Genomic DNA, 13,438 nt, shown 5'->3' with positions numbered 1-13,438 from the left:
CTGGGGGCCTTGACCCCCCCTCATTACGGCAGCTTTTACCTGTCTGAGGCTGAGGTGGTGCTGCCGAACTCTGCCCCCTCTGTCTTCAGTTTAAATTTAGTCTGTCCTCCCAGAAGACAGCTGAACAGCACCTTGCTTCTCCTCAGGAGGGGTGGCCTTAAAGTATTTCTGGAAGTGGTGGTAGGGAGGGAAGGCATGTTTTTTCCAAAGAATATGTTTCCTGTCATTAACTTTTTCTTATATTTTACTAAAACTGACCCCATCATTTCAAATGTGAGCCTAGATTTCTCATTTTTTTCTACGTATTTCACTTGTATATACACTCATATTATATATATGTAATTTTTTTGGGGGGGTGGGAAGAAAAGATGCCTCATTTTGAAACCTAAAGGGGGGAATAAGAAAAGCCCTTTGTAATATATTGCCATATTATCACTAAATCCCCTGACAGTTGTGACACAGAAGCAAGTCACCTGTCACTTAAGCTTGAGGTCTCTTTAATTTTCTCCTGGAATTCGCACCAGGCTGTCTTTAATTTGAGGCCTTTATTGGAATTCTGAACCCTCTCTGCCTCCCCGGCTCTCAGATCTATTCTGAGAGCTGTTACAGAATGTATACAATAACCAACAGAGGGATTGGTAGAGGGCTGCAGCTCTGTTTATTTAACACTCTAGAGGGATTTTTGTGCTTATTCGGTCCTGGCTGCCCGGCTTTCAATATCGCTTTGACAACCATTCTGCCCTTCTCATTAATTTTAAACAGTTAAAACACAGGAAAAAGAGGGAAAAGTTTTCATTATTAAAGTGCTTTACTTTTTAATAACAGAGGATTCTGTCCGCCAGGGGAAAGGGCATCCTCACTAATTTCACATTCATATTAAAAAAAAAAACTGCAAGCAAGGTGACAGTTGTGCAGCCGGGGTGGCTTAAGGAAAGGAGGGCAGCGGGAAACTGCATTCCTCGTCAGTTAAGGGGGACATCGTTGGTGACGACAAAAGCAAATGTCCACTTTGGTAACACAGCTCCTTAGTGAATTTTCTCCCGCCATTTCGGCAGCTAGCACCCTTAGGGGGAGCATGTACTGTGAAGTCAGCTAGACTGTCATCAGCCAAACAGATAGTGGGAGGATTGGACTGCACTAAAAACATTCGCAGACTGTTAAGTCTCTATTAATGCAGAGGTGAGCGGAGAACCGAAGCGTAGGGCCTTTCCTCTTCTCCCCTTTGTTGTTCTTCCTGCTTTAAAAGTGGATGCGGGGGTTGGGGCGCATAGGCAGGTCCAACACCAGCCTCAAACCCTGTCCTCTAAAAGTGAAAGGCCTGGAGCTCACACTGGGTTTTCCGGCGTGACCCTCACTGGGTGCTGGGAGTGTGGGTGGAGGCACAGTGGTGCCATTCACAGGGTCACATGACTACGTAGCCCCATGGGTCTTAGGTTCACATTCAGTAGAAAGCATCTATGCCTGTTTTAAGATACAGGAATCTCAGCAGGGGCATAATCCAAGTGTAAGAGTGCCTGTGAAGCAAGTACCAGGTCCTGAGTTCAAACCCCAGTGTTGCCAAAACCTAATAAAGACATGGGAAGTAAATACAATGGCTTTCTGGGAGTATTTTTAAAAGGAATCTTTTCTCTGGGTGTGTGTGTGTGTGTGTGTGTGTGTGTGTGTGTGTGTGTGTGTGTGTGTGTGTGTGTGTGTGTGTGTGTGTGTGTGTGTGTGTGTGTGTGTGTGAAAACATGTGCACGCACACCAATACTAGAGCTTGAACTCAGGACCTAGGGACTGTCCTTTAGCTTTTTTTTGCTTAAGGCTAGCACTGTACCATTTGAGCCAAAACTCCACTTGATGGTTAGAGATAAGAGTGTCAGGGACTTAACTGCCCAGACTAGCTCTGAACTTAAATTCTCAGATTTTAGCCTCCTGAGTAGCTAGGATTACAGGTGTGAGGCATAGGCACACAGCTCTGAGCTTCATAAAGGATGAAAATAACTGCGTATGGGGTGGGGGAGATAGCTGAAGTTTGAACTCAAGTTCTTGTGCTTTTTTTTTTAACCCCTCTTAAGGCTGGCCCTCTACCATCTAAGCCACAACTCCACTTTGGCTTTTCACTAGTTAATTGGAGATAGGCATCTCATGGACTTTTCTGCTCGGGGATGGCTTTGAAGTGTGATCCTCAGATCTCAGCCTCCTGAGTGGCTAGGATTACAGGTGTGAGCACTGGTGCCAGGTTAGAAAATAACCAAGTCAACTGGGTGCCAGTAGCTCACACCTATAATCCTAGCTATTCAGGTGCCTGAGATCTGAGGATTGCAGTTCAAAACTAGCCTGGGCAAGAAATTCTTCTTTTTTGGGGGGGGGGGGGTTACAGTCGTGGGTGGGGCCTGAACTCTGGGCCTGGGCGCTGTCCCTCAGCTCTTCAGCTCAAGGCTAGCGCTCTACCACTTGAGCCACAGCGCCACTTCTGGCTTTATGCTTACGTGGTGCTGAGGAATCGAACCCAGGGCCTCAGGCATGCAAGGCAAGCTCTCTACCACTGAGCAACCTTCCCAGCCCTTGGGCAAGAAATTCTATGAGATTTTTTTATCTCCAAAAAACTACTCAGAAAAAGCTGAAAGTGGCACTGGGGCTAAGTTCAGGGACAGCACCTAGGTCCCAAGTTCAAGTCCCAGCACCGACAAGAAGAAGAGGAGGAGGAAACAAGAAGAAAAGAAGAAGAAGAAGAAGAGGAGGAGGAGGAAGAGGAAGAGGAAGAGGAGGAAGAAGAAGTTGTTTTATAAATATTTTCCATTGCTGAGTTCTTCCATGGATAATGGTGTCTTGCGGCAAGGATCCAGACTGTCTTCACATGAGGCCTGCTGGGCGGGCCACTCCTTAATAGTTCTGGGAACACAGCTGGCGATTGGTTCTGGGCTTAGGGCACAGATCAGAAGCGCTGGTGAAGAGGGAAACATGCTGGAACTCATAGACAAGAATACTCTGGCTGGAAAGGTGGCTTAGTGTTAGAATGCTTGCCTAGCATGCATGAAGCCCTGGGTTGGATTCCTCAGTACCACATACACAGAAAAAGCCAGAAGTGGCGCTGTGACTCAAGTGGTAAAACACTAGCCTTGAGCAAAAGAAGCCTAGGGACAGTGCCCAGGTCCTCAGTTCAAGCCCCAGGACTGGCAAAAAAGAAAAAAGAATTACTATGTAAGGCTGAATTTTAGGGAGGTCACTGGAATGCTTTGAAATTTTCCACTGATGTTGGGGGCGGAGGGGAGTTGTAGGAGAAACAATTTGAAAACAGTTTGTATTCGGTGGTGTTTGAAGTGCCTGAATTAGACTTAGAAAATTGCCATGTCTCCAGTGGTCTTCCATTTTCAGCGTGAGTGATGAGAGGTCATGAGGAAAAGTAGGTAAATAAATAAACAGACCTGATCTTCTCCTTCACAGAGCCATCCTCAGCTTTGCCTGACTTTAACATCTTTATAGCTCCCTTTTTTCCCTAGTAATATTGAAAGGATTACCCTCGTTGGCCCCTGGGTGGTTACTGTGTGATTTTACTGTTATTAAATCTATTATAAACTGCTTCATTATTCCTGACTTCAACTCTGTCTCTCCTTTAATCCTTGCGTCACCCTCCCAGAAATCCCAGGCCGTTGGCCCCCAGGAAACCCGAGAGCGAGCCACAGTCTTGCAGACAGTGTTCGAAGATTATGTGCACTCCAGTAAGAAGACAGTCTCCTGGGCAAAAAAAGGTTCGTTGATGTCTTGGGTCGTTTGGGCAGGGATTGCTCAGCATGGGCCCTCGCTTGCTCACCTGGCATGGCTGGAAGGTCAGCCCCAGATCTCTACCTTCTAGCTCCTTCTAGCCCCTTCCCGCCCCTTCCAGCTCCATAATTCTACAGGGTTTGGCAGTAGGCATGGAAGGCTTTAAAGTGATATTAAATGTTAATTTCACCCTTTTCTGTCTCTTGCACAAATGGGGCTTTATCTGGCTTATAGAAGGACTAGAACTTTGACCCAACAACTTAGATCTTGGGGAACTGTTTTTCTCTTTTGTCTTTGAACACCAAATACAAGAGAGATGACATCAGTAGAAATAGTTGCGATGGAAATTAGAGGTGAAGGAAAGGGCTGAGAGTATTAGACCTGAGCAGTTCTTATTGGAAGGTAGAAAGAAAACTGAGCAGACTGTTAAGGAAGGCCATTTGCTATTCAGACCTCTGTAGTATAAACTGGCCCCTGAGATCTAGCATGGGGTATGGGATTAGCAGTTCATGTTGGACAGTGAGCAGCGCAGGGTTGGGTGTACAAACCATGTGCTTTATTCTAGTGGGATGTGCTGGCTGGTGACTGGCGTGCTCATTACACTCATTCTCAGTTAGAGGAATCATCGTTCTTTCTGTTAGTTGCTTGCTGTTTTGAGAAAAACCCCAGGCTAGCTTACCAATGTGGAAACTCTGTAGCATCATACACCCCCTTTTGCGGGGGGGGGGGGCATTATTTGTTTATTTGTTGAGACACGGTCTTATTATGCAACTCAGGCTGGCCTCGAACTCTTGATCCTCCAGCCTCAGCTGTTTAGCACTGGGATTATAGGTGTGTACCACCGTTCCTAGCTACAAGTGCCTGTTCAGGATCCTTTCCTCAGAGGTGTCTCTTGGCGTGGCCTGTTGTAGTGCTACAGTTGCATAAGGTTCAGAGCAGGAGACTCCCTCCCCGCCGTGGGGCTGAGCTTAGTGAGGAGCAGGAGGAGCAGCAAGCGGAAAATCAGACTGTTAAAGGTGGTGAGAGCTGTGGAAAATAGAGCAAATGAGGGAGAGGAAGGAGTGGGAGAGCGGAGTACATTTTAACAGCAGGTCAGAGTGAATAAAAACCCGGAGTAGGGTGAGCCGCAGGCCTTCTGAGGGAAGGTCCTTCCACACACGGGCCCGCCAGCACCTCGCCGCCCAGGAGGAGGCAGATGGGGGTGGGCCGAGGAAGAACCACACAGGGCTTGAGGCTTGCGGGGTCTTAGGTTTTACCCTGAGTGAAGTGGGGGCATTGGAGGGCTTTGGGCAGGGACACGGTATGACGAGACCCCCACTTCAGAAAGACTACCTACCTGGCTACTGTGTAGACCTTCAGGGCAAGGATGAAAACTGGGAGACTGGTTGTGGGGGGAGCACGGCCATCTGGAAATAGAGAGAAAAGCCGGGCGAACGCAGTGCTTGGGTATATACTTGACTTGGATCCATAAGGCCCCAGCAACACCAAAAAAAATGTTTGAAGAGTTTCAAGTATCTAATCATACGTTTAATACATAATTAAAGCAGTTTTTACTTACCATAAAACTCAAATCAGAACTGCACACAGTAAAAGATAAAGTCCCAGTAATAGCTACTGATAAGTAGTTGGTGATGTCCTTCTCTTTTTCTCTAATATTTTGCTGTCTTAGTATTTGCCAAAAGTGAGTTTACCAATCCCCAAGGGTTTTCCTAAGAACTTGCCTCTGGAGAAATACTGAGATGTCTCAACATGAAGAAAGTATTTGTCACCATGTTAACCTTACAGAGTCTTGACCTTTGAAGAAAGTAAAGCAGACTTAGCCAGCCTTGAATTCCTAGAGTAACAAAGTTACAATGAAAAGAAAGACCCTCAAGGGCTAGTGGTGTGGCTCAAGTGGTAGAACACCTGCCTAGCATTGCAGGGCTTTGAGGTCAGTCTCCAGGACCCAATAAGTAAGTAAATAAATAAATGAAAATGCCGTCACCCCTGCCATCACCTTGGCTTTGGTGTCCGTGAGGTCGGGGTGCTTTGGCACAATGACAGCAGTTTGCAGATACCAGGGTCGTTGCAGTAGAAATTACAGAGGCTGTTAGACAACGTGGTTTGGGGTTTTCCCTCATCCTGCTCACCACTGAACTTGTTCAAGAAGCAAGCAGTTACTTATTTCTGTTTAAAGAAGAACAGAAGCTGGTGCCAGTGGCTCATATCTGCAATCCTAGCTACTCTCAGAAGCTGAGATCTTAGAATTTCAGTATTCTAAGCTAGCCTGGCCAGAAAGTCCCTGAGATTCTTAGCTCCATTTAATCACTTAAAAACCTGAAAGTGGGGCCGTGAAGGTGGCTCAGTGGTAGAGCGCTTGCCTTGCATGCATGAGGCCCTAGGTTCGATTCCTCAGCACCACATAAGCAAAAAGAAAAAAAGCCGGAAGTGGTGCTGTGGCTCAAGTGGTAGAGCGCTCGCCTTGAGCTGAAGAGCTGAGGGACAGCGCCCAGGCCCAGAGTTCAGGCCCCACGACCGGACCCAAAAAAAAAAACCTGAAAGTAAGTGTACCTTGCAGCTCAAGTGGCAGAGCACCAGCCTTGAACAGGAAAGCTAAGGAACAGAGTTCAAGTCTCAATACCAAAACGCACACACACACACCTGTGGAGCAGGATGGTTCCCCAACACTAAGGTACCTTACTTTAAAGGCACTAAGTACATCATTTCTCTTACTTGCTAATTGGTTTCCACACCAGACTGATACAGGGCAAGAGCCAAACCTACTCTGAAAAGTTGGCTGCCCAACTTTGTTTCGGAACATGTTATTCATTTTATTTGGTTTTGGTGGCTTGGACGGAGGGCCTTGTGTGTCATGAGCAGGAACTCTGTCCCATTGCCGTGCCTCCAACAGTCAGTCACTCAGCTTCACTCCTCCAGTTACTTAGGATTGTGAATCCTGGAGGTCTACTACCCTGTAACAGAACTGGATTCACAGTGTAGGAGCCACTGATATGCCCCAAAAGTTTATACATCTTTTGCATTTCAGTCTGCATATGCAAATTCTCTGGAACTGACTTGCTTCCTTTGTATGCCATTTCAGAACCTACTTCGTGAGTAATTAGCAAAGCAGCTGGCCCTGGCCTTTGCCTTTATGGCAGAAAACTAGTTGGAAACTGAGCCAAGGATGCATTTGTCTTCCTTTTGTATTTTCTGACACCGTCACTGTTAATGCCCCATGTTTGATTGGTGTCAGTCTCCAGAAGCTCTCGCTTGGCCATTTTTTCCCTCAGTTCCTTCATTTCTTGCACCTGATAGCTAGGGATTCAGGCTAGAGTAAAACTATGGTATCACAAGTTTGACTTCCAGATTCTGAACAAAAGTTTGAGAAGGCCAAGTCCTCTGCTTCCTGTGAAGGCCGCCCCTGGAGTCTCGGCCTCCATTTCAGGACTCCCTGCAGAGTGGAGCTCCACTTGGGACACTTGTCGGTGCAGACACGTCTGCCGGCTGGCGCATTGTGGACTGGGCACTTTGCCAAATGCTTAGTCTTTGAGAGAACCTACAATACCGCTTCCTTGTCAGAGTCCTGCAGGTAATTGTCCCTGATGGTGCAAGGTAGGAAGCCACATTGCCTTGACCCTATGCAGAATGGGGAAGAGGAAGGGCCTCCCCTTCCCTCTGGAGTGGTGCTCTTCACTCCCTTCTTCATCGTAGAGCCCTCAGTGCATGCCCTCATCCCCTTGCCTGCATCCATGAGGGGCCCTTCAACACACTCCCTCTAACTGGGCACCTTAAACTGTTGCTCCTGCTACTGGAGTCCTCAACTCTTTTTTTTTGGTCGGTCATGGAGCTTGAACTCTGGGCCTGGGTGCTGTCCCTCAGCTCTTCAGCTCATGGTGAGCACTTTACCACTTGAGCCACAGCGCCACTTCCAGTTCTCTGAATGGTTTATTGGGGATAAGAGTCTCATGGAGTTTCCTGCCCATGCTGGCTTTGAACCATGATCCTCAGATCTCAGCCTCCTGAGTAGCTAGGATTACAGGCATGAGCCACCAGCACCCAGCTGGAGTCCTCAACTCTTAACTGCCTGTCACCCTGAATAAATGGCTCCTTTCCATACTTCTTCACTTGGTGTAGTTTTGGCCCCACATGAGCCACTTCCAGCCCCTGCTTCATCGGAGTTCTCTGCGTCTCTGAACATCCAAGCACAAGAGTCCACATGGTCTGCCGGCAAGACAAGAGCCTGAAGGACAAGCAGGTTTCCTAACAACACAGGGTGTGAGACGTTTCCTGACCACTCATCTGGGGAGAAAACGCTTGCCGCCCTTGCTCAGCACACTCATTTTTCCTCGGAAGCTGGGAGCTGGGCACCTCTGGGGACGGGTGGCTCTGTGTACAGCTCTCTGTTGTTTTATTTTTATTTTTTTTCCGGTCCTGGGACTTGGAACTCAGGGCCTGAGCACTGTCCCTAAGCTTCTTTTGCTTAAGACTAGCACTCTACCACTTGAGCCACAGCGTCACTTCTGGCTTTTTCTGTGTATGTGGTACTAAGGAATCAAACCCAGGACTTCATGCATGCTAGTCAAGCACTCTACCACTGAGCCACTTTCCCAGGCCTAATCATGGTTTTGAAAGGGCAGATTCTTGGACTGGCTTGGTTCACTAGATACTGTATAAAGGTTAGGGCTGGGGAAGGAAGGAGGCAGAGGAAAGGGTCGGCTCTCCAGCATCACTGTGTAGAAGAGCCTTCTTTGAGAACAGCAGTGTGTAGCTCTGTGGCCCTCCAGACAGTGCAGACCATTTGAAGTGTTAAAGATTCTCTTTGAAAAAGCCAGTCCCTGGCCATTAAAAGGGGAGCAAGCACAGATTTAAGAGAAGGGTGCAGAGGAGTTGCTGTGGTTATTATTTCTCATCGATTGGGAAAAGGAGTTCACTTTGCTCAGTAAATAGAGCTTTGATGGATTCCCAGGATTCTTCCAGGAGCTGATCTGCTAAAATGACACTTTTTATTACTGTTCGTACACGCCAATCTCCAGGTGCCGCCGGGATATTACGCCTAAGCTGTGGGCAAACTTGCCAGTCCAGTGGCTCAACCAGTGAGGTGAGGCAGGCAGCGCAGGGCTGGGCGCCAGCTCTGGTGGACGGGGAGCAAGGCTGGAGGGTGAAGGAGCAGAGGGGCCGGAGGAGCGCGCGGCCTGCATGGCCTCTCTGGAGAAAGGGGAAAGGCTTTCCTCAAAGGAAGGCCTCACTGAGAAGCAGCCAGAGCTCCACCCCAGAGCCTCAGGCCTGGATCTTCCCTGGCTGCAGCGGGTGAGGACAAGGCACCCCTCGGTCCTGACTTCCTAGTAGGGTTACACCTTTGCTGACGGCTTGTTGGAGGGACTTCTCTAGGCTGTTGACAGTCTTCAGGGCCAAACCTTCACACTTCCATACAGAAGTTCAGAAATAATTGAAATTGTATTAGGACGTTTTCTTCCTCATATAGATGTATCTACCTTTTCTTCTTTTCATGAGAAATGGTGCCCCGTTGGTCTCTTCTTCCTTTCTGTCCCCGTTCTCACTTTATTCATGGATGCAGCCAACATTCATCAAGCACCTGCTGCTTCTGTGACAGCTGGAGGCTGAGCAGGGCGAAGGCAGGCATTGCCCTGTTGTTGGACGCTCTGCACGGAAGTTGGAAGTGCTTTTATTCAAGTGCTCATTGTGACTGTGCTTTTGGTAGAGGCATCTTTAAGAGTGCACCGAAGTTTAGGCCGAGGCAGGGCGTGCTGGATTGCTCTGGTTCTGCTCTGTTGCCTGGCAAGTTAAGGACGACCAAGTCCCCTGCTGGGCCAGCAGTGGTGGTTGGGGAGCCAGTCCTGACAGCCTCTCTCTCCCCTCGGCTCTCAGCTCTGCAGTCCTTCATCCGGGCCTATGCCACCTACCCCAGGGAGCTGAAGCACATCTTCTGCATCCGGGCCCTCCACCTTGGGCACGTGGCGAAGAGCTTCGGGCTACGGGACGCCCCCAGAAACCTTAGTGTCTCCACTGTGAAGAAGAGGAAGGCAAACTTGAAAAGGTGAGATCACTGAGTGTCCTGTGACCACGGCCGAGAGTCGGACAGGGCCATGGACGGCTCCACTGAGAGCCACAGGAGATGGTGTGGGAGGCAGGTAAGCTCGGCGTCAGCTCCTCCATCTCTGCCGATGGTTGCTAAACACCACCCTTGCCTGTCTGTCAGTCAATACTTAGCATTCAGAATAAGAGGAAAGACACCTAATCCTTCACAAATTCCGGGTGTCTCCCCAGGCCCAGGGGTGGTAGGGGTTAGCCAGCAGCAAGACAGGCCCATCGGATTGTCATGTCCCTCAGAGCGGGGGGGCTTCAGAAGCGCCGCCTTGGAAGGCGTCTGAGATTGGCATGGAGACTTCTGGTGTGTCCCATGGCCTGGTGTGAGAGGGAGAGGTTCCAGGAGCTGCTGGTGCCCAGGTTTCTGACAGCTGGCTGCCGGGGTCAGCGTGCTGGCCGCAGGCTCAGGGTGGCGAGGGCAATGGGCTCCCCTCTTCGCCCCCAAAAAGAGCCTGCCTGGAGCTGTCCAGCGGTCTTAGGAGAGAAGAGTCAGAGTAAGGCTGCAACCCTGTGGAATGGAGGCTAGACTTAGGAGGCTGGGCTCAGGCCTACTTAGGAGGCTGAGATAAATGTTCTTCAAACTTCATTTGTAAAAAGTTTATCTTTTGATTTCTCCCCTGATAGTGCAGAGTCAAACAAGAGCACCCTCATTCTCATGCTGTGCCATACCCCCAGCCTCTACGAGCTTTTCTTGGCCTCTTCAAAGGCATGGTGATCCTTTAGCATCAGCTCAGCCACTGGCCGTAGGCCGGAGACCCCAAGCTTTGGCAGGGAGCCTTGGGGTGGCCACTGCCATGTGACCTGGGAGCAGGACGTGATGGCTTTCCTTTCCCTGATTTCATAGGGAGTTCTTGAAGGCCCTGGGTGTTAAGCCCTTTCTGCTCACTAGTGACAAGCACTGCACACGGGTGCCCCCGCGCCTTGCTATGTGTTCCCACACAGTGTCTTTCCGGCTCAGCTGCCGGCAGGTGCTGGGATCCAGCCACGCTGCTGCCCTGGCACAGAGAGGGGCTGTGTGGGGCGGGGTCTCAGACCCAGGGGACCTGAACTGCAGCCACAGCTCTGCGCTGATGTGAGGAGTGGTCCGCATCTTGTCTCAGTGGCCCAGAGCCTCAGTGTCCTCACCTCCAAAAGGGGGAGAAAGCTCGTGTCGTCAGCCGTTTCACAGGGTTGTGGAGACCCCTCGGACTGCTCTGGCCACCTGCGGGAAGCAGAGGATTCTGGATTGGGGAACCCTGCAAAGCTCTCGCAAGTACAAGCACGGCCTGAGTCTACCTCCTCCACTTTCGGACTTTTTAGGGTTGGATTTTTCTCCTCGAGGCAGTGCCTGCCCTGTGGGGGCAGAGGTGGGTGGACGGTTGAGGGCGGCCGCCCCCAGCTCAGGTTCTCCGGGGCGGTGGTGAAGTGCACCCGCCCACTCCTCTACCTGGCCCTCAGAGCTGGGGATGGCGCCTTGGCTGCCCTCCCGGGCCCCGAGGCTGCGCCAGCCTTTGGATTTGGTGTTGTCTGCACCTGTCATTGTCTGTGTGGGAAACGTGAGGCCCCCCGGGCCTCGTGTGACGATGGCCTGTCCCGAGAAACCCTGACCGCGCGTCCCGCCCACTCAGGTGCTGACCCTGAACGCGTGGGCCTGCGCCTGCCCCGCCTGCGTGCGGCAGAGCACCTGTCTTCCTTCCGTCCCCTCCCCCTCCCCCCCAAGTAAGTCCAACCCCAATATTTATTCTCAGCAGAGGACCTTGCTTTATGATTTGAAGTTTCATTAGCAAGTGTTAATCCTGGTAGCGGCTCTGGAGACTGAGCCGTCCTGCATCCTGCCCAGGTGCCAGGAGGCAGAGCGGGAGGCAGCCAGGCAAGGGAATTGGGCGCATTGTCCTTACCTTGAGAAACCACTTGGGAGAGAGCGCCACCTCCGCCTGCTGCCTTCGCCGACCCTGGCTAGCAGATGGGCACCAAGACACTGTGCCCCTGTGAGCGGGGATTTAACAGGCTTTATCCAGGGAAGAATGGGCTGATTAGCGGCTAAAGAGCATGTAAGATGGTATGGGGCAGCCTTTGATGTCTGGCCGGCGCGGCAGGGAGCGGGCGCTGAGTGACAGCAGTGTGTCACGGGATTACGCCACCGTCACGCTGCTGCCCTCTGTTCTTGCCGTGTCACCTCGCTGCTGCGGCTCCCGGGCTGTCGCGGAGCCCTTCTTCTGAAGGCATCTCCCCTCCCGCCTCCCCGCGCAGCCCCAAGAGGCAGTGGCCACCTTCTTGTTGGGGGGGAAATTGGGTCCCTCCTGGAGAAGGAAGGGCTTTGCCGCCACTCTGCACATGTGCCCGATGGTTGTGGCCAGAGCGAGCACAGAAAAACCTGAGTATCCACCGCTCGGCCGGGCTCAAGCGCATGCCAGCTGCTGGGGAAGAGTCCGCTAAACCCCACACGCAGCGGAGAGCCTGGCCCTGGTGGCTGCTGTGAGCTGCATCCTCTCTGCACGCGTCTGTCAGGAAAGAATGGTTCCTCATGCTGGTGCAGGTGGATAGAATAGTAGACTACGTTCTCTAAAACTGCTGCGGCCCAGCTGACGGTTCACTGCCTAGACAATCGCACGCCACGCGCAGACCCATGCTATCTGCCCAAAGCCATTCAGCTGCAACCAAGCCTGCCTCGTCTGGCATGCCCAAACAGGAAGTCCACATGGCTGGTCTGCGTGCAATAACATGGCCTTTTAGATGGCCTTTAGCCATAACTGCTTGGCCACTTCTCAGAACAAGAAAAGAATAGTGAAAGTCTCCAAATGAGGTCTTAATAACCAGCCCTGTGGGCTGTCTAGTCTGCAGTCTGAAGGGAGCGGTGTGTGTCTCCCCCGCACACAGGAGCACAGTCAGCCCGCTCTGACCCTGCCCACAAGCCTGTCAAGGCAGCCCCCCGCCACCACCTAACATGCACACATACACAGGTACCTGCTACTGCTGGTGAAATACTGAGTGGCCCCCAAGCAACACCCACCACGAATGGCGCTTCCCTCCCGTGATCTGTGGTTACTGTAGACTCAGCAGTTCCCGGGCAGCGCAGGTGGAAACATTTCCCACGATGGCCATCTTCCTAGGAGCGAGGTGCGGCGCGGCTGCCGTGGAGGGGCATGAGCCGCGGCCAGGCTGCCCTGGCGAGGGGCAGCCCCTCCGCACCACGCCTGCGGGAAAGGATTGCGTCACACAGGGCCTGCAAGCCGCCTGTCTCGTAGGAATTATCTAGTGCACCCCAGAAGAGGCTTGAACCCCAGCTCCGGCTGTCTCATCTCCAGTGTGGTCTGAGCCTAGAGACAGCCACAGCTTCGTCATTATCATACCCCAGTCTTTTGTCCCGTTGTCCATTTCTTTCCTTTTTAGAGCAATAAACAGCAACTTATAGTGGTTGACTGTTCTTAAAAGAGATAGAAATGATCTGTGTAAATATTCTCAAACCATCCTGACCAAAATGTTGCCTGGTGATTCCTGATGTGATTTGGGGGGGAAAGGGGGGAGGGGGAGACACAGTCTACACCAGGGCCCTCCTCCCTCCCTCGGTACTTCCCAGGAGTGGTTGTGTGCAGTCTGTACTCTGGGCCGCGTCGGGGAGATGGGCTTG

The 13,438-nt window shown here is 51.2% G+C and overlaps 1 protein-coding gene across 4 annotated transcripts in view; it reads left to right on the top strand.

The window, feature by feature from the left end:
• Positions 1-13,438, top strand: part of Ddx31 (DEAD-box helicase 31) — a 66,596-nt gene that overhangs the window by 46,346 nt on the left and 6,812 nt on the right. For 3 of the 4 annotated variants that reach the window (XM_070014913.1, XM_070014912.1, XM_070014911.1), the window contains 2 exons: positions 3,623-3,734; positions 9,613-9,781. In XM_070014913.1, the coding sequence (XP_069871014.1) occupies positions 3,623-3,734; positions 9,613-9,781 (281 nt within the window). Of the gene's footprint in view, positions 1-3,622; positions 3,735-9,612; positions 9,782-13,438 lie in introns of those variants that run through there. The other variant, XM_070014914.1, reaches the window with a different exon arrangement.

Source organism: Dipodomys merriami, unplaced genomic scaffold (assembly GCF_024711535.1).
Source record: "Dipodomys merriami isolate MVZ:Mamm:240054 unplaced genomic scaffold, mDipMer1.0.p SCAF_11, whole genome shotgun sequence".
NCBI classification, from domain to species: domain Eukaryota; kingdom Metazoa; phylum Chordata; class Mammalia; order Rodentia; family Heteromyidae; genus Dipodomys; species Dipodomys merriami.
The sequence above is the reverse complement of the archived record's forward strand: the minus strand, read 5'-3'. Positions and strand labels throughout refer to the sequence as shown.